Consider the following 18705-nt stretch of genomic DNA (forward strand, 5'->3'; position numbering starts at 1 on the left):
CACAGCAGAAGGGTGGGCTTTTAAAATCTCAAATGTAATCATTTTATTTCACTGCTTAAAAACCATTAATAACTTCTCATGGTTCTTTGGATAAAGACCCACGCCATCCATGAGGTTCTAAGGCATTGTGTCCTCCAGCCACCTACCTTCCCAGTTAATTCGCTCATGACTCTCCTGCTTTCCTCTCCAGGCTACTCTGGGCTTCTGTAGACACGCCGTGGGTCCTCCTACCTTGGGGCCTTACACAGGCCTTTCTCTCTGTCCTCAGTCTCTTCCCCCTGTATCTTTGTCAAGTCCAAAGTAAGAAATTCTTCATGATTTTGTTAAGATCTATTAAACTTGTAATTAATTATGGAAGAAATAACACATTTATGTCTGAATTTTTCATTCAGGAATAGAGTTCTCAATTTATTCATACTTTTATATCACTTAGCCAAATTCTATAAATTTCTTCTTATAAATCCATTCATTTCTTGTAGAATTATTCTTAGAATTTGTTGTGCTTTGTGTCTGGAGGCTTTCTTCCCATGCAGAAGAAGGAGATATCCAGTTTCCTAGTTTTATAGAATCCATAAAGCAGAGACTAAGAAGAGGAGGAGAAAAAAACAGGTCTTTCTACCTACATGTAGGCAATTATTTATAGACTATTGATTATCATTTTCATCAGCCTTGAATTTAATAAAATGAGCACCTTGATCCTGGCATCTAATGTGGTAGGCAGTCCTAGTTTCAGTTTTCTTTTTCACTAGGTGTTCATAGGTCCTTCAGAAAGAAGTTGCAAGAGTCAGTGGGGGAATTCACCAAATGTCATCGTGTAGCAAATTTTTTGTTCTTACATTGTAAGCACAGTTTTCAAACAAGTCCCAGCCATCCAAGAGTACTTTTAATTACTCTGTGTATTTTGCCATATTATCCACAGTGATATCGTGACCGATTTTTGTCAAACATTTTCCTGAAACCAAGAAACACTAGGTCTATGTTACTCCCCTGATCTCTCAGATCAGTAAAAAAATACTTTCATAAAAGATGAGGTTAGTTTGGCATGAATTGCTACTGGTGACTCCATGTTTTCTAGCAGTCAACACATTCCTTTCAAAGTGTTCATAAGACATCTGCTTTAAATTCATTCTATAATTTGACCAAACGTTGACCAAAGTTAATAGTCTGTAATTCTGGGGGTCCACCCCTTTTCATAACTTATGACATTTACTTGTCATTAGCTTTCTGATTCTTCTCTTGTTGTACATGATTTTTAAAAGATTACCAGTGGTGACTCCCTGATTGCATATTTGAATTCCTCCAGCACCCTGGGAGGAAACTTGGCTGCACCTGAAGACATGAACTTATGACATGAATCAAGGCTTGCTCTCTATTTCCAGTCATTTGAGACTGCAATTCCTTTATTATATAGGTTTTTCTACTCTGCGAGAATCAGGGACTCTCCAGAGAACAAGCAGCTGTGGGGATGTTCTTATCCTTACCAGGAAAATTGTCTTAAACCAGCACAAAAAGCAAAGTGTTTCCTGACTTGTGATCAATCCCATCCAGGCTCGTGGCAGCATGGTTTACTCTCGGATCTTCAGGCTATCCTTGTTGTTGTTGTTCAGTGGCTCAGCTGTATCCGACTCTTTGTGACCCCATGGATGGCAGCACGCCAGGCTTCCCTGTCCATCACAAACTCCTGGAGCTTGCTCAAACTCATGTCCATTGAGTCTGTGATGCCATCCAACCATCTCATCCTCTGTCATCCCCTTCTCCTGCCTGCAGTCTTTCCCAGCATCAGGGTCTTTTCTAATGGGTCAGCTCTTCACATCAGGTGGCCAAAGTATTGGAGCTTTAGCTTCAGAATCAGTCCTTCCAATGAATGTTCAGGACTGATTTCCTTTAGGATTGACTGGTTTGATCTCCTTGCTGTCCAAGGGACTCTCAAGAGTCTTCTCCAACACCACAGCTCAGAAGCATCAGTTCTTCGGCACTCAGTTTTCTTTATGGTCCAGCTCTCACATCCATATATGACTACTTGAAAAACCATAGTTTTGACTAGATGGACCTCTGTCGGCAAAGTAATGGCTCTGCTTTTTAATAAGCTGTCTAGGTTGGCCATAACTTTTCTTCCAAGGAGCAAGCATCTTTTAATTTCATGACTACAGCCATCATCTGCAGTGATCTTGAAGCCCAAGAAAATTAAGTCTGTCATTGTTTCCCCGTCTATTTGCTGTTCCTGGTTTCTCAATTTCTGAGCTTTGTTACCTCCTGTTTCCTCTCATTGAAAACCCCATGCACTATGCCCATTTTGATATTTGGATATCTGGCTCATTGATATTTTGTCCCTAAGGCTTGAATTGGGCCTGCATGAGGACCTGAGGATACACAGGCCTGTTCTGTTGTTTCTAGATGAACAGTCAGTTCCTGAGTCTCTGTGTCACTCGCCCTCTGTCCTGCCTTCCCTCATGACCAGTACTGGTTCACTATATTTCCCCCCCATGAATTCATAAACACTGTGTACCAGGGTCTTGGGTATCTTCCCCCAGGCTCCATTAGTATTAGTACGAATTTGCCAAACTAGAATGCACTGCAGCACAAACTATTGACCCCACGGCTATACAGCATCCTATTTCCTTACTACTACCCCCTCCCTGATCAATTCAATTCTTGTCAGAAAACCCTGGGTAGCTTCTTTGCACCCACATGAACTGGACCTGGACACAGGTAGAAAGTTAGTAAATGCTTACTGAAGTGATTTAAGTAACAATGATCCATTTACATTCACTTTGTGAAAGTTTTGCAGCTGCCCGTTTTCACAAACCAGGTTGATCCTTCCAAAACCACATCGGAAGCACAAGAGACCCATCCCACATCTATCCCTGATCTATAGTGAGACACAGCCCTGTCTTCTGCTGGCCTCATGCAACTGCCCAAGCCCCTTAAACTGGATGTAATTCAGGCCTGGAACATCCTGGGCATCCTCAGGGCCCTTTGGCTCAGGCACATTATCCTCATGCCCAGGACCTCTCTGAGCCCCAGGAAGGGACACACAGACGAGGTCACACCACTGCTCTCCAGGTATCATGCAGGATATTTATTTGTTGTGGGTTCAAAGATGACAGACAAAGGTACTAGAAGCAAGCCCACCTCCAAGATCCATGAGAAAACATGAAGGCGGAGATATTCCCGTCCAGCCCCACAGGACTGCTAAACTCTGATATACCACACATTTCGTTCCTACACACAGGCTTCTTGTGGGGACCAGGTTGTGCCTTGGCTTATGAGCCCCTGCCTCAATCTTCCCACCTCATCCTCAGATCAGCCAAATGATCTTTAAGCATCACCAGCAAGTTCTGTGTCAATGTAGTAACTATGGATAATCAGGAGGATGCTAATTGTATCATTACTCGTCCGTCTTTACTTGTCAATAAGGATTCAAGTGGCATGAATTAAATTATTTCTAAATAAAATAATTTTATTACATCTATGTAATAAGTTTATGAAAGATAATTTCCTATCATACTGATTATGCACATATTCAATTTTAGCCTAATCTATTGTAGCAAAAGGTATTCAGAAACAGTACACAGCTGCCCTCTTGTGTCACTTTCATATAATTAAATCTATTAGTGTTTAAATGCCAGGATTCAATTAGCTATGCATTTTTAAAGGTCACCACATACCACTACTTTTCTACTTCTGAAATTAATAACCTAAATGTTAATTTTCAAAGTACAGTACGTAAAACTATGCCAGACATTTCTATCAACTAAACAATTTATTGGCATAAACATCTAAATATTTAAAAAGTAATATACTCACTCTGTCCAGGTTCTCTTGTAACCCAATACTGGAAGTCTTTACATGCATTTGTATTTTCTTATTATACTTAATTAGTGCTCAATTAATATTTAATCTGCTCTCGCTGAGTGCATGGATTTGCACTAATGTTTTGCTACTGGCCACTCAATGGCCACCTATAAGATGAGGTGGAAACCAGGTCTATTTTAGAACAACTGACAAGGGCATCTCCCAGGGAAGACCACTATGGTCTCTGTTGCCATTCACTAAGCAGCTAGTATGAGCTAAGTCTGTGCTAAGTTCTTCACAACCGGGATATGAAGAACCTGCAGGAAAGGAACCCTTATCTCTGTTAAACAGATCAGGAAACTCAGGTGCGGGTATCAGGTAGTGCCTTCCAAGAAGCTTAAGGTGGTGTCATTCTTCAGCCTGTAACTCTGTCAACCCAGACGACTGCTCTTTTCTTTGGCATCCCTCCATCATAATAAGCCATCTCCGTGAGTTCATGGTCTGCCAGCCATACAACCTCCTGAAAACAATCTGATTAAGGTGAGAGGAAGCTTAGACAATAAAGACATGTTTATCATCAGTGTTGACAAAAATGGATGCTCTGTTTCTTTATTAAGTTGTTGTGTTTCCTTACTAAGTACTATATACTTCTAGCTCTGAATAATGTTTTCTATATTAAGCAAGAATGAATATAAAAAGTGGAAAACAAGCCATGTTGTTACAGGACAGTTAGGAAGTGGGCTTTTGCACAGGTCAACACTGAATTGGTGGTTACACACAATAACCAGGGAGAGAGAGGATCCAGGGGTGATGCGGGAGGACTGACCAGCTGTGAGGTCTCAGTCCTTAACCTCCTGGGAGATGGAGCTTCTAGAACTTACGACAGAGAGACAGAAATGAGATGCAGTTAAGCAAACATAAACTGAGGTCTAGCGTCTGTGACTATAACCAGATATGCAAGGAGGTGGGAAAGGGGAAATTCTGGAGAAGACTTCAGTTCGGTTCAGTCACTCAGTTGTGTCTGACTCTTTGTGACCCTGTGAATTGCAGCACACCAGGCCTCCCTGTCCATCACCAACTCCCGGTGTCCATCAAACTCATGTCCATTGAGTCGGTGATGCCATCCATCCATCTCATCCTCTGTCGTCCCCTTCTCCTCCTGCCCCCAATCCCTCCCAGCATCAGGGACTTTTCCAATGACTCAAGAGAAGACTTAGGGGTGAGGAAAGGGTGGGATGTAGGGCACAGAGGAGCCTGTACCTCCACATTGTATCAGTATAGAAACCCAGCTCCTCCAGTGGAGCAACGGAGCAGGAGGCGAGCTCCCTCCAGAGAGGGCTTCAAGTGAGATTGATTCCGCTACATGGACTCTATCCGGGAGAGAAGAGAGAGGTGGGACATCATCCCTCTGCAGAGTATAATTTAGCAACAGGGATTTGGGGCCTATCGCAGTGAATTTCTTGGCTCAAGATCACTGCCAAGGGTTGGAGTCGGAGCAGGAGGGGCCCAAGGGCACAGCCACACTGCAGCGCTGAGCTTCCTGAGGGCGTGTGGGGCAACAGGAAAACCAGGAGAGTTGAAATCCCAAGTCCTGGGCTCCTGTCTTAGTCTATAACTAACTTGCTATAACTTTGGGTCAGTAAGCTCACCTTTCTCCTTCCTGCTTTCTTTATCTTTCAAATGTCTTCCTTGGGCACAGTCCTTCTATTTTTGAAGTTTTCTAAACTCAATCCCTTCCAAGATACACCTGTTTGTGTCTGGCTGCCCACAAGTATGGATTTTTTTTCTTTCTTATTATGGGCTGAACTTTGTCTCCTCAAAATTTATATGTTGAATTCCTAACTCCCTGGTAACTCAAAATGTGACTGTATTTAGATACAAGGCCTTTAAAGAGTAAGTAATTTAAAATGAGGTGATGAGGATGGGCCCTAATCCAGTATGACTGGCATCCTTACAAGAAGAGGAAATTTGTACAAAGACCCAGAGGGAAGAGCATGTGAGAACACAGGGAGAAGAGAGACACCTGCAGGCCAAAGAGAGAAGCCTCTGAAGAAACCAGTCCTTCTCAGACTTGGATCTGGGACTTCCAGTCTCCAGAAAATAAATTTTTTGATGTTTAACTGACCCAGTCCCCAAAGAATTGATGCTTTCGAACTGTGGTGCTGAAGAAGGCTCTTGAGAGCCCCTTGAACTTCAAGGAGATCAAACCAGTAGATCCTAAAAGAAATCAACCCTGAATATGCGTTGGAAGGACTGATGCTGAAGCTGAAGCTTCAGGTACTTTGGCCATCTGATGCGAAGAGCCAACTCATTGGAAAAGATCCTGATGCTGGGAAAGATTGAGGGCAGGAGGAGAAGAGGGCAGCAGAGGATGAGGTAGTTAGATAGCATCACTGACTCAGTGGACATGAATATGAGCAAACTCTGGGAGATAGTGAAGGACAGGGAAGCCTGATGTGCTGCAGCCCATTGGGTCGCAAAGAGTAGGACATGACTTAGAGAATGAATGACAACTGCTTTGTTATGGCAGCCTTCGCAGACTAATGTGATTCTATACTCTTTCCTAGCCATCCATTCTACTTTATTCCCAGCTTCTTCTCTGCATTTTCTTACTTCCACTCCTGCAAAATCCTGTCTGTCTCTCTGCTCTGTACTGTGAGGTTTTAACATGCTGCAATTGCATATGTAAAAATAATGGCATAAACACACACCAGACATAAAACAGTTTCTGTAACTAAAAGGGATACTCACAATAATTAAAACAAACAATAGCATTCGATGTCAGAAAGGACTTGATGCAACAAACTCACAAACTGTTGATGACAGTATAAATTAGAAGAAATTTCTGGGTGGTAATTTGGCCACATATACCAAATTGAAAATAAAAAAACCCAAAACAACAGCAAGGAATGAACTGCAAACAGCCAGTAAGCATGTGAAGAAAATGTTCAACCTCACTAGCAATCACAGAAATAAAAGATATAAAAGAGGAACAATCTATTGATACTAAGTATCTAAATTGTAAATTGTGCTAAATGACAAGTTAATAACAGTATTTATTAAAAGCCTTCAAACCATACAATCCTTTTGTCCCAGCAGTTCCATTTTGATGAGATTTACTAATAATTAGTAAATTTACTAATTTACTAATAAACTAATAATTTAAAATAATTTACTAAAAATTTACTAATTTACTAATATTACTAATAATGTCCAATATTATAAGGATATAATAATGGAAATAATAAGATGAAAATATTCACTGCATTATTTTTAAAGGGAAACTATGTAAATGTCCAGTAAGAGGGCTAAATAATTTATACATATGATGGAATATTTTCCAAAAATCATTCAATGATAAAATAATTTCACTATACAATGTCAGATGGTGAAAAGGTTCACAAAATTGTTTATAAGACAATTATTGTTAAAAATGTATGCATATGTATCAATAAATATTCTACAAGATACACATCAACACCACAGTTTCTGATAGTAGACTTAGAAGTCATTTTTTCCTTTACTCTTCTGAATGCTTTACAGTGAGGATGGATTACTTTTTTAAAATTTATTTTTATCTGCAGAATAATTGCTTTACAATGTGTTGGTTTGTGCGGTACAACATGAATCAGCCATAAGTATACATAGATCCCCTCCCTCTTGATATGGATTACTTTTTAAATTAGAGAACCAACACATTTTTTTAAAAGCAGGAACCAGAAGGGATGGAAGAGAAAAGAAAGACAAGGAAGGGGGAAACAGGATGACTCATAATTGGGAAGGGGGTGACTTGTCACAAGAATCCAAATCCAATGCCTGCTGGCATCACAAGTGGACAAATATTTAGGTATTTAAAAAGTGCTTGTGGAAATGACACTTACACAAGCTGGTTAGTAGCCTGGGGCGTTCTAACCACTCGAACAACAAGAGGTTTGAGTTTGGACCAGATGGCAGATTCCCTCACCCTGCTAAAGTCCCCCCGGGAGAAGAAAGGGCTGGACACGGAACAGAACGCACTCTGACTTCAGATATCAGCACTCTGAAGACCTTGTTCTCCTTTCATCTTAATTTGCAGTTGCAGAGTCTTAAAGGAAATGAGATACTGCCTTCCCAACCTGTGATAGGAGAGTCTGGACACCATCACTTCTTCTGCTCCCCCAAAGGGTCCTTGCCCTAGTTTGTGTGATCAAAGTCAGGCACCGCCTGGGATCGCTTTCCTCAGCCCACAGCTGTTCCGCAGAACTGGTGTTGGGACATTAAAGGAACAACAGGGGCCGCTTCAGATAAGCACTCACTCTCCTCCTCCCCATGTGAACAGATTGAGCGGATATCAAGAGCCACAGCGTGTGAGGGGAGGGGCTCGGGGATGGAAGATAGAGGAGCTGGTTTTTTATCCGACCTTCAAAGTCCAGCCACTTGATTATGACAGAGTCACCCTGGGCTTCTAATCAATACAGTGAGACAATCAGGCCAGGTCTTCCCGAAGGTGGGCGTTGGACTGATGGTCTCTGCTCCCTCTGAAAATCTGTGAGTCCAAAGGCCATGTGCCTGGAAGGGCACACGTGTTGTCCGTGAAAACGCGTCCTACCCAGAGATGTGAGACACCCAGATTCAACAGCATGCAAGACCTACTCAGCTCTCCTCCAATGAACACAGCTTTCTCAGACTTTAAAGAAAAAAAACAACAAAACATAAATTCTGGGGTATCAGACAATCCTAAATTCAAAGATTATATCCCAACTTGCACTCATGCAAAGTGAATTTTCAGCGTTTTCAGATGCTTTCTGGATTCTATCTTTCTCCCAGAAAAGTTCAGTGATACAGCTGAGCTTGGCATTATTTTGTGGACTTGATGAGGCTGCATGGGAAGTGGGTAGAAAGACTCTACCTGCTGATATTGGAATAATTTTGAAAGACTTAACTCCACTTGAAGCTAACACTTCAGATTTTCATCCCCTTGCCTTACCGTGGCTACGTCCTTCCTGCTCTTTCCTGTGATGCTATTCTTCCACAGGTATTCTCTCACTCACCTGACATGGTCCTGTCTGGCATAGGACTTCTTTTGGCTGGTAACTCCCCTCCACCCCAATCAATCACATGGAGATCTTGGATCTGTGCAGAAATATAATAATAAATTGACTCTGTCAAATGCTTAAGGATTCTACATTAGGAAAATACCATTCCAGGGTCTCTGTCATGAACAAGTAGCCTATCAAGACCAGAAGGCCCATCTGAAACTCTGGAAATGTTTTGGTATTCTTCAAACAGGAAATCTTTCAATAATACTAAGAGACGACACACTATAATGAAGTTCTCACGCCATAAGTATTTTTTCATTCGCCTGTTTTGAAAAATAAATCCTCACAGGAGCCATCCTCTCCTCCACTGCCTTAGCTTTTTTAGGACTTACGTCATAGAAGATGGAAAAACCTTCCTGCACCAGTTCCTTGTTTTTCTAGGTGGAGGATGGCTGCAGGTGGAGAGAAGCCATGTTCACCTGGACTATGGGATGCATCACACAAAACAAGTTTGTTCCTCCAGGTTTTCAAACACCTCTTCTCCCAACCCCACCAAAATGAATGTAAAATAGTGGGCATATGGTTTGTAAACAAAAGAAATTTTGTATTACAATACAAATTATGATGCTGTAGTTGGATCATCAGAACTACTCTTTTGGAAGAAAAGCAGCACAGTGGAGATGGAGAAGTTCAGAAATCACTTTGCAGGGCACCATCTTGAAAGTGAAAACATTTCTTTCTAAAAGAAAGTGTACATGCAGCCAGGAAGTGTTTATAAATATCATAAAGTGTTCCCGCAGCAAGCATTATATTAGGCATTGGTGAAGGAAGCCAACACATCGAAAATATTATCGATCATGAATTTAACTGGGCAAGGGTACCCAAGGTAAAATATGCAAACATATCATCAGACTTTTGAGAGAGGCAGATGATCAACAATCTTGCCAGAATTCTATAAACAAAGCTATGATTTACCTCTGAGCAAGGATCTATTATAAGTAATCATCAACAATTGACTTGCTTTGTGAGTGATTTTTTTCCCTATGCTGCCCAGTTAATGTTGCAAATCTAACTTGTATCACATATTAGATGGAATGACAGTTTCCCAAATCTGTGGAATCTAAAACAGGAGAGGACAGCATTTCAATCAATGGTTCTGCTGCTCACTGTACAACCGTAAACTCCAGTAAGCACATGCTTTCTAAAAATATTCAGAGAGGAAATAAGGACACAGGAAACTCTACATAATAACCAATTAGCCAAAAATGAAGTGAAGCATTGCACATCTATAAAACTGTGTATATAATTAACTCTTTGCAACCTGCTGACTAAGTGGAATTAAATCATAATTAGAATAATCAAAGGGTAGTATGTACACACCTACTCATGCGCATCTGTAACCCAACTTTTGTTCATGAAAATTTAATTGTATGAAAACTACAAAAATGTGCATTGCTACTTAAATTAAAATTGGGGAGGAGACTGGAGTATTTCTTCCATTAGCTGCCAGTAACTAAATTTTCCCACATGTCTAAGGCTTAGATGGACTGAGCTCTAAGTTCAAATAGTTTCTCAGGGTCTTCCACGCCCTCCCCACCGAGTCCACAGATCATCCCTGCCCAGCTACAAGAACTCAGGTAGGACTAGCCTTCCCTTTTACAACACCTCTCAAACTGCAATGAAGCAATTAGCTGTATAAGTATACACAACAACTCACATGTGGATAAATGTATATCCGTGGTTGTTTAATTGTTTCCCCTACCAGTATATAGTAGGAAAGTCCCTGTGTTCTATTCCTTGAATCACATAAAAACTGAATAAATATATGTTGAATGAATAAGTTACAGTCACTGCTTCATCCACCTTAGTCAAAAACTATCACCAAGGAAACCTGGAACAATTAGGTATTTCTGAAAGCTCTGCAGAAACAATTCAGCTTTTGTCCCTGGGACATCAGAGCCTGTGTCATTCTCTAAGAGAGCCCAGTTATTCCCATGTTCTCTACCCAACACTTAGAAATTGATAAGAATATTTTTCCAAATCCTCAATCTTTTCTTTGTACAAACCCACTGGTTGAAGTTAAATTCTTTTGTTATCAATTATTGATACCTTTCACAGAGCCCAGGGAAACAACTTCTAACTAAAGTGATTTTCAGTAGGATATATACAATGAAATATGCCACATCATAAAAGAAAACAAAATGATTTAAGACAACGTTGCAACGTGTCAACTGCAAAAATGTAATTGACATTTCAATCACATTGGCCACTTGTGGTGTCTCATTTGGGGACATCCCACAAGTGTTTCTAACATTCATGACATCTGTTCTTTATCAAGATAAGAGGAGGTGGCGTCCCACAGGCAGCAAGACTAGAATAGAACCATGTGCTTCTGATATGGAGAGTGGTCACTCCCTCTGCAACAGGGAATGGGGCTACCGAATCTCAGGGGCTGCCTTAAACAAGAATCAGCGTCCTCCCATCTTCAAGGCTTATGCTACCACCAATCATGCCCTTCACTTTCTGCTCCATCTGTTCTAATCTCTTCTCTCCATCTCATGCTTTCTACTCACTCACAGCGATACTTCCTCCTGACGTCCTCCTTCTTTCTCTATGGCTCTTAGTTTTCAGTCATCACACCAGTTAGCCAACCAGCTCTATACTGCAAACTCGGGTTCCCCAGGGAGATGTGGACAGGTTCAGTGACCATCCTCCCTGTTGGGTAAAGTTCTTGTGTGGCTCCTGTCAAGGGCTCCTGGGCAGCCTATAGATCAGTCAGGTCACATCCATCTAGTCGCCTGTCACCAGAGTGACAAGATATCGAAAGTTAATTAGGGCCACAAGGCCTTGGATAGCAACCCTTTGGAAAAAGTGGGCTATCTTGATTCAAGAACCAGAAACTAGTTCATTTTAAAAGCAACCTAATCACTAAATTTGGGATGCAGAAATGTTCCTTATTCTCTCAAGTGGAATAACAGGTGTTCAGATTTTGCTCATTTCTCTATTTTAGTCTACTAGTCCCTTTCATGTTTGCAACTTAAAAAAAAAAATAGTGAAAGCAAAGATCAAAATGCCATGGTATAAATACAAAAATCAGTAACTGGGTCATTTGTTCTAATATTGACTTTTCACCCTTTAAACCCATTTTCTCATTCTATTTTTCATCAGAACTCTGCTGCTCCCAAGTACAAATATAAATGGACAAAGGCCTGAGAATTGTGCTGAGAACTGCAGAAAGTAGTTGAAGTTCACATTTGGATCGTATCCAGTTTTCTGCCATCACAAAACTCTATTCAATCCCTCTGCACAGAAGAAGCAGATTACGTAAAGAAAAGAACAAAACTTTCCTTTTATCTACTTTTCGATTTACTATGTATGAGTACTTTTGTAAAAAGTTACTCTGCTAGACTTCTAGTGGTCATGTATGTCTCAATTATCTGTAAAACTGGCTTCACAAGGCTTTAAGTTAATAAAAATATAAGATCACCTTATTCTCGATCTAAATCATTTTAGTGCAGGAAAAAATCTTGCTAAGTTGGTCATTTCTCTGTGGCTTGAGTTCCAAAGAGTAAACTCTATGAGCATAGTTGGGGGAGGGGGGGGGAACTTTGAGAGAAAAAAAGTAAATTCTTCAAATAAATAAATAAGCTGATTTACCATTTGAAATATTATAAGTATGTTTAATGATTATAGCATACAAATATTTCATACTTTTGGAATATGAAAAACAGAAAATTCAAGATTAGGAAGAGTATTCTTTGCGCAAGAGCACTAAATGTGTCATCAGCAGAGTTTGTCAGTTTATAATTAGGAGAATTTAGGCACCATCAAAGAACTGTTACAAAATAACACAATAAAGCTAAGACCCTAGTCTCAGTAGATTTACAGGAGGGCAAAGAAAGGAACAAACTCACTTTTTCCAACTATGGGAAAATTAGGGGGAAAAGCAATTATCCTCTATGATAAATGAGCCATTCTGAGTTGGGAAATCAGAGCATCTCCCTGTTTCATGTACCCAGTTTGAGCATTTTCTATTCTTTGCTGCAAGCTGTTTCTTTCATCTTTCAAACACAAGAAAATTAAAGTCGTACTATTGAGGACATATGAGGAAGTCAGTCTTGGAAGCAGTGAACTACAGTGATGTATTACTGTAGCACTTTGATATAAAATCAAAAAGAGACTCAGCTTGAAAAAGCATACTATTGTTTTCATTTAAAGCTAAGGTTATGTGTAGGAGGAAGACACATTCTGAACGGCTCACCAAGGTAAGCGGTCTGAGGCCGGCACAGACCTTTGAGGCAATTTGACGTGAGTTGTCACAATAAACCCACACCCAGGGTATTATCAATGAGCACTGCTCTAAGAAACCAAGGTGAGAACTGACAAGTGGAACCATTTTGTTACATCCTGCATTTATTTAAGCAAACCGAATGTGTAGAGATAGGAAATTAATGCGTTATAATGTTTTACAAATACAGAAAGAAGACACAGAATAATAATACCCTGGAGAGAGTGCATCTGAGAACGAGGCTTCATCACAGGAGAACACTTGCAGGGACCACTTGGGAGCCATGGCCGATGCATCTGTCATTCTTGTTCTGACATCGTTCAAATGGTTTCAATAGATAAATCAGCAATCTGCTCTTACACGAATAATAATTCTAATGATCATGGTAGCCTTGAAGGGTTTGTGAGTAACTATACACACACGATGCTCAGCTGAATGTGTTATTTCAGTGCTGCTATACATTATGCGGGGGAAATAACGGCATTTTACACAGTTACTGTGACATCCACTAAAATGTGAACTAGTTTGCATAGGTTAGTCCTTTGGGCAGCACGATGTTGCTCTAGTCCACCAAGGCTTAAAGATTCACAGTGTAGAGGAAAAAATATGAATTAAAGCATTTCTACTAAAATATATTTTAATAGCTGGTGTTAACAATTTGCATAACAAAAGCCAAATTATATTAATAAGGTATCATTCTGTAAGCTCCTTCATTTTAAAACATGAAGTGTTTTCTATAAAACTGTAGGCTCTCAAAGTTAGTACAATCTTGCAAATTAATCATCAACCACAATTCTACATATTTTGAAGCAAATAGAAACCAATCTGCACAAGGATTCAAGTTCATGTTTTAATCACAGGTCAAAGAGCAAAGATTCCACACCCTGCCTGTAATACACTTGGTGCTACTTATAAATGCTCAGCCGTTCATTGTATGAACACTAAAGAAGGGAACTATGATGTAGTTTTCTCTTTTCCTTTAAAGTAAATCATTCTTAACAGCAGCTGGATTACAAACAAGTGTATACTATGCAAATTGAATACCATATATCAAACACAAAAAGCATATGGAATTCCCATGAAGATAATGAAGTAACAAGGACAACCGGGACGTAGATTTGCCCCGGGGGTCGTTCCAGGCTTGTGGATCCAGTAGTCTAAGCATCAGGAAATGATGGCCACAGAAGCATCATACAATGTCTTGATTTTCTTGAATCAATGCTAGTGGATAATTGCCTGGAAAGAACCTTTAACGAGTGTGGAATACTCCAAAAAGAGACTTTCATTTTAGCATTCTTCACTTGGTTTACAGAGCTTCTTGGTAACTAAAGCTTTCTCGCCTCCATGTCAAGTTACCACAAACAACCATACTCTAACCACGTTCAGATTATCAGAAGCAAATAGCTAAGGTATAATGGATTTATGAAGTGAATTTCATCTGCTGTAATGAATTCAGCCTCATAACATAATTCTTCTAACTTACAATAGGTATTTTAAATCTCAAACCTAAAGTTTATGTTTATGCATCTCAACCATATATAAATTCACAAAGAATCTTTCAGAAATAGACGAAAGAAGTTGGTATTTTCTAAAGTTCTAAACTTCCAGAGGTAAAATACAGTCAGTTATCACCTTTCCTAACCATCAGGAGCATCTCGCTTCCCCACCATAAAAATACCAATAATCATATAATAAAATATTACTATAGAATAGGCAGAAGCTTGCTTGCTTGGTTTTCTTTCCAAGACCATAATGAATAAACAAGGGTAATCAAAAAGGCACCGATATTTTTTATCTCTATATAATTATAATTTTGGTATAAACTATATCCACTTTATATAGAGGGTGTTATTAAAGGATCACACACAATTTCTTTAATCTTTTCATTAAAATACATTCCACTGGAGATGGGCAAACCTGAAGAAAAGATGTGCCTCTTAAGTTTCCACTGTGTGTTTAGGGAAATCTTCCCAAATCCTAGAGTGTTGTCGAGCTCAACACAGACAAGATAAGGAAAGAAAGACGGGAGTGAGACTGGTAAAACTCTATGTTCATCATCCTCAAGTAATGAACCTGGCGGCAAGAGAGGGGCTGGTCTAATCGCATCCACATTCATAAAAGGTGCTCCTGGGAACTGTGCTTGCAAATTCCTGTGTGGTCTCTGAGGTGGGGGATGCCTGAGAAGATGCAGGGACAGTGTGGAGATCTGACAACCGGATAATTATTTCCAAGTGGGTTACACTGTGGATGTGTAAACAATAAAAAGGAGACATGAAGACGTGCCTTGTCACAGGTTAGAAATAGAAAGCTTTCCCAGAGAACAAGAATTAGTAAAAACGCTCACTACAAAAACTTACACCACAAGCGATATATTCGGTTGCTATGCTCTGCTCAAGAGAGAGATGATCCATCTAAGTTCTGTTTTCGGAACCTTTCAAAAGCGTATCAAACTGCCCTTGTGCTTTTATCAGATTTGAGAACACATCACAATTAGAAAATCAGGTGCATGCTCTCTGTGCTCGGGCATTTACAGCCCTCTTTAACTTGATTTTTAAAAGATTTGTTTTTTTTTAAACCCTTCTTGAGCTGTCATATTATGTAGGATATAACTGTTGCAAAATTGAAAACAAGAGGGGGGATGTGTGGAAAGGGGAAAAGGTGTTCGAGAATGTAGTCTTGAAAATGATGCTGTAAAAATAGCACTTTGGTTTTATACATATATTTTTTTCTGTATTTCTGCTGAGATGCTTAATATCCTGACAGGCTTTAGTAACAGTGACAACACCATCAAATTACAGCATCAGGAATGTGTGCAACTTGTTGTCCCTCAGTCTTTATTGTAAAATAACTGCCCTCTAGTTAAATTCTGATCAGTTCTTAATTCCTAAAGGCTGCAAGCAGAAGTAGCTTGCTATGCAAACATTATGTGAAGCTTAAAATTTGGGGAAAATTACTCCCCAAATAAGTATTGACTTTTACATTCAGTGAATCTGACTTTGAAATAAGTGGAAGAGAAAAAAAATGAAACATTAAACTGTTACTTTATGACTACTTTCCCATTATAATCATCATTTGAAATTGGTTTCCTTTGAGCTTCCTATAAATGTGCTCCTTATCAAAAAGTGTACCCATCCCACATTGAGTCTGCAGATTTAATCAACAACTACTCTCTTATAATCACAAAAAGTAGTCTGTCTGGGTGAATCATAAATATTTACTTAATGGTATAATAAAACTAAGCAAGCTTGTTGCCCTCAGTTTTAATGGAAAAGAATTTTTGAAAGAATATTCCAAGTTCTGCTTGTTTTCGTAGGTTTGTGTATAAGACACCAAAACCAGTATGGGGTTTAATCAATTGAATTGCAACTGATCATTTCACTGACAGAAAATCAGGCAAGCTGATTATGTGGTGATCTGTAAAACCTCCTCAAATAACCTCTAGTCATTTTCCTAAATTTTTCTCTTCTCAGTTTTACATCAGTGTCATATAGTATGTCGCTTGAGTGTAATAAAGCTTATCTAATTACTCTTTTAGCCTGATAAAAATGAGACTATAGATTTCAAAACTATGTGCTTACTTTTCAAAGGTGTAAATGAATTAATATTTGTCTTTGAACTAATAAATATTTCAAGAAAAGATGCTTTACAGCTTATTTTGTTAATTTCTTTGAATATATCATTAAGGCAGATATCCCCACGGCCCATATATTTGATTACATGTTTGTAATTACATTTTGCTTTTTCAGTTTCATCACAGCTGTAAAGTCAGACCCTACATGACTGCTACCCTGTTGCAAGTCTCACTAATGGCACAATCAGAAAAACCCAGAGTTGCTGATGGGCGTGAACCTCTCCAGGGATCTCGACTATGGACTCCAGGTAAAAACTTCATGACGTGATGGTCATGGCTGCGAATCCAGCAAGAGCCTGCAAAGTCACTCATTGGAAAATCAAAATGTGACGATTTCTTTTTTAATGAACAACTTGTCAAATCTCTGGTGACATCCCCCTCTCACTTCCAAATGTGATTTAGAAAATAAAAACCAGAAAGTGGAAAGGAAATCTTTTCATTAAGCAATTTCAGTAGCTAGATTTCCATCCGAGAATCTGAATACTGTTTTCCCAAATAAGAAACCAGATCACCTGTCTCTCTGTGTGTGCAGCTGGTAATCTTTTGTTCATTGGTTTCTCCCAGCACACTTCATATTCCAGCTTTGTCACTGGCTTCTAGGAAGTTTTCTTAACTTTTAAGTCAACAGTGGCATTAAGTTAATGAAGCTGTTCAATAAATGCCTAAATCACTTATTTGCTAGCATATACATCTATTTCCTAAGGTGTAAATCCTTCAAAACTAGAGTGCAATGCGGCAGGAGAATCTCAAGCAACTTTTCAAGTTATGCTTTTCTGATGAGCTGGCATCTAGAGGGTAGGGCTTTTAGGTATCAGCCACACTTTTTGTTTGAATAACAGGAACAGGGCAGTGCAGCTGCCTATGTTACAGAAGCTTGAACCTACATGACATGCAACAGGGTAAAGGTTATTAGTATTAGGGAAATAACATACATGACCTTAAATTTTGCCCTTTGCAGAGTAGCTGTGAAGTTATTTGGTCCTGACATTCTATGGAGCCAAGCGTGTACTTAGGTTCATAGAATATAAATGGAGAATTGGATATGCCTCGGTACAAATGAGAAATAAATAGACCCAAGTCGGCCCAGGGAACAAGGAAATTTCTTTGTTCATTGAAAGTTTCTAGATCCCTAAGGCCACCAGTCAGTATAATTTTAACAGAACTGTCAGTCTTCCACTGCTTACATTTATTATATTTAGGCAATTTTCACTTGAATTGGAAATTGCCTTGTGACTCGAAAGCTAAATGGTTTTTAAATTATCAGCTGTGTTATTGAATTAAGAGGACTGGCTTCTGGTGATTCCAAAGTGACAGCTAAGAAGTTTCATATATTTGTGACATTTGAGGGACAATCAACATCTCTATTAAAGTTTACAAAAATATGTTTTCCCAGAAGGGTTCAGTAGCCAATCAAAGGAAACCATTAACACAACTAGCAGCACCAGGTCTCCAGACTTGATTATTTGTTTATATCAATTACCAAAAATGCTGCTGTTTTTCAGCCCAGAAGTCATTCCTTCTTCCTGGTACCTGCGTGTCTAATTGTCAAAGGAAGGATAGATTATTGTAAAATAACTGCCAAGTTGTCTTAAAAGTATCTTCTATCTTTTAAAAAGATTGGGTTTAGTATACATTAGAACAAAGCTCAAAGGGCAAGGAGAAATGATTAATTAACAAACTCAATGTAATTCGCTGGAAGCATTCCGGTTTTTCCAGTTCTCTGCACCGTGCCGTACATCCAGCCGTCGTCAATGGGCTGCACATTGACGATGTAGTCACCATCTCTGAAGGAGACTTCATCTTCATCCTGGGCGCTGTAATCGTACATGGCTCGGTAGGTCCTCTGAGAAAGGAAAGATGGGGTCACACGCTGGACACCAAGACAGTCATGGCTACAAATGCCAACCGCGACAAACCAGCCCACACATAAAGGAACTGCCAGGAGCCCTTCCGGGCACATCTATTTCTGGAGC

The 18705-nt window shown here is 39.6% G+C and overlaps 1 protein-coding gene across 2 annotated transcripts in view; it reads right to left on the reverse strand.

Annotated features, from left to right (window-relative positions):
- Positions 1-12548: 12548 nt before the first annotated feature.
- The window catches only part of NEBL (nebulette), a 363997-nt gene continuing 357840 nt past the window's right edge, over positions 12549-18705 (reverse strand). For both annotated transcript variants that reach the window (XM_065921075.1, XM_065921074.1), the window contains one exon: positions 12549-18575. In XM_065921075.1, coding sequence (XP_065777147.1) covers positions 18399-18575 — 177 coding nt within the window. In that variant the 3' untranslated portion in view covers positions 12549-18398. The remainder of the gene's footprint in view (positions 18576-18705) is intronic.

The sequence above is a fragment of the Muntiacus reevesi genome, chromosome 2 (genome assembly GCF_963930625.1).
Source record: "Muntiacus reevesi chromosome 2, mMunRee1.1, whole genome shotgun sequence".
In the NCBI taxonomy this organism is placed as follows: Eukaryota; Metazoa; Chordata; class Mammalia; order Artiodactyla; family Cervidae; genus Muntiacus; species Muntiacus reevesi.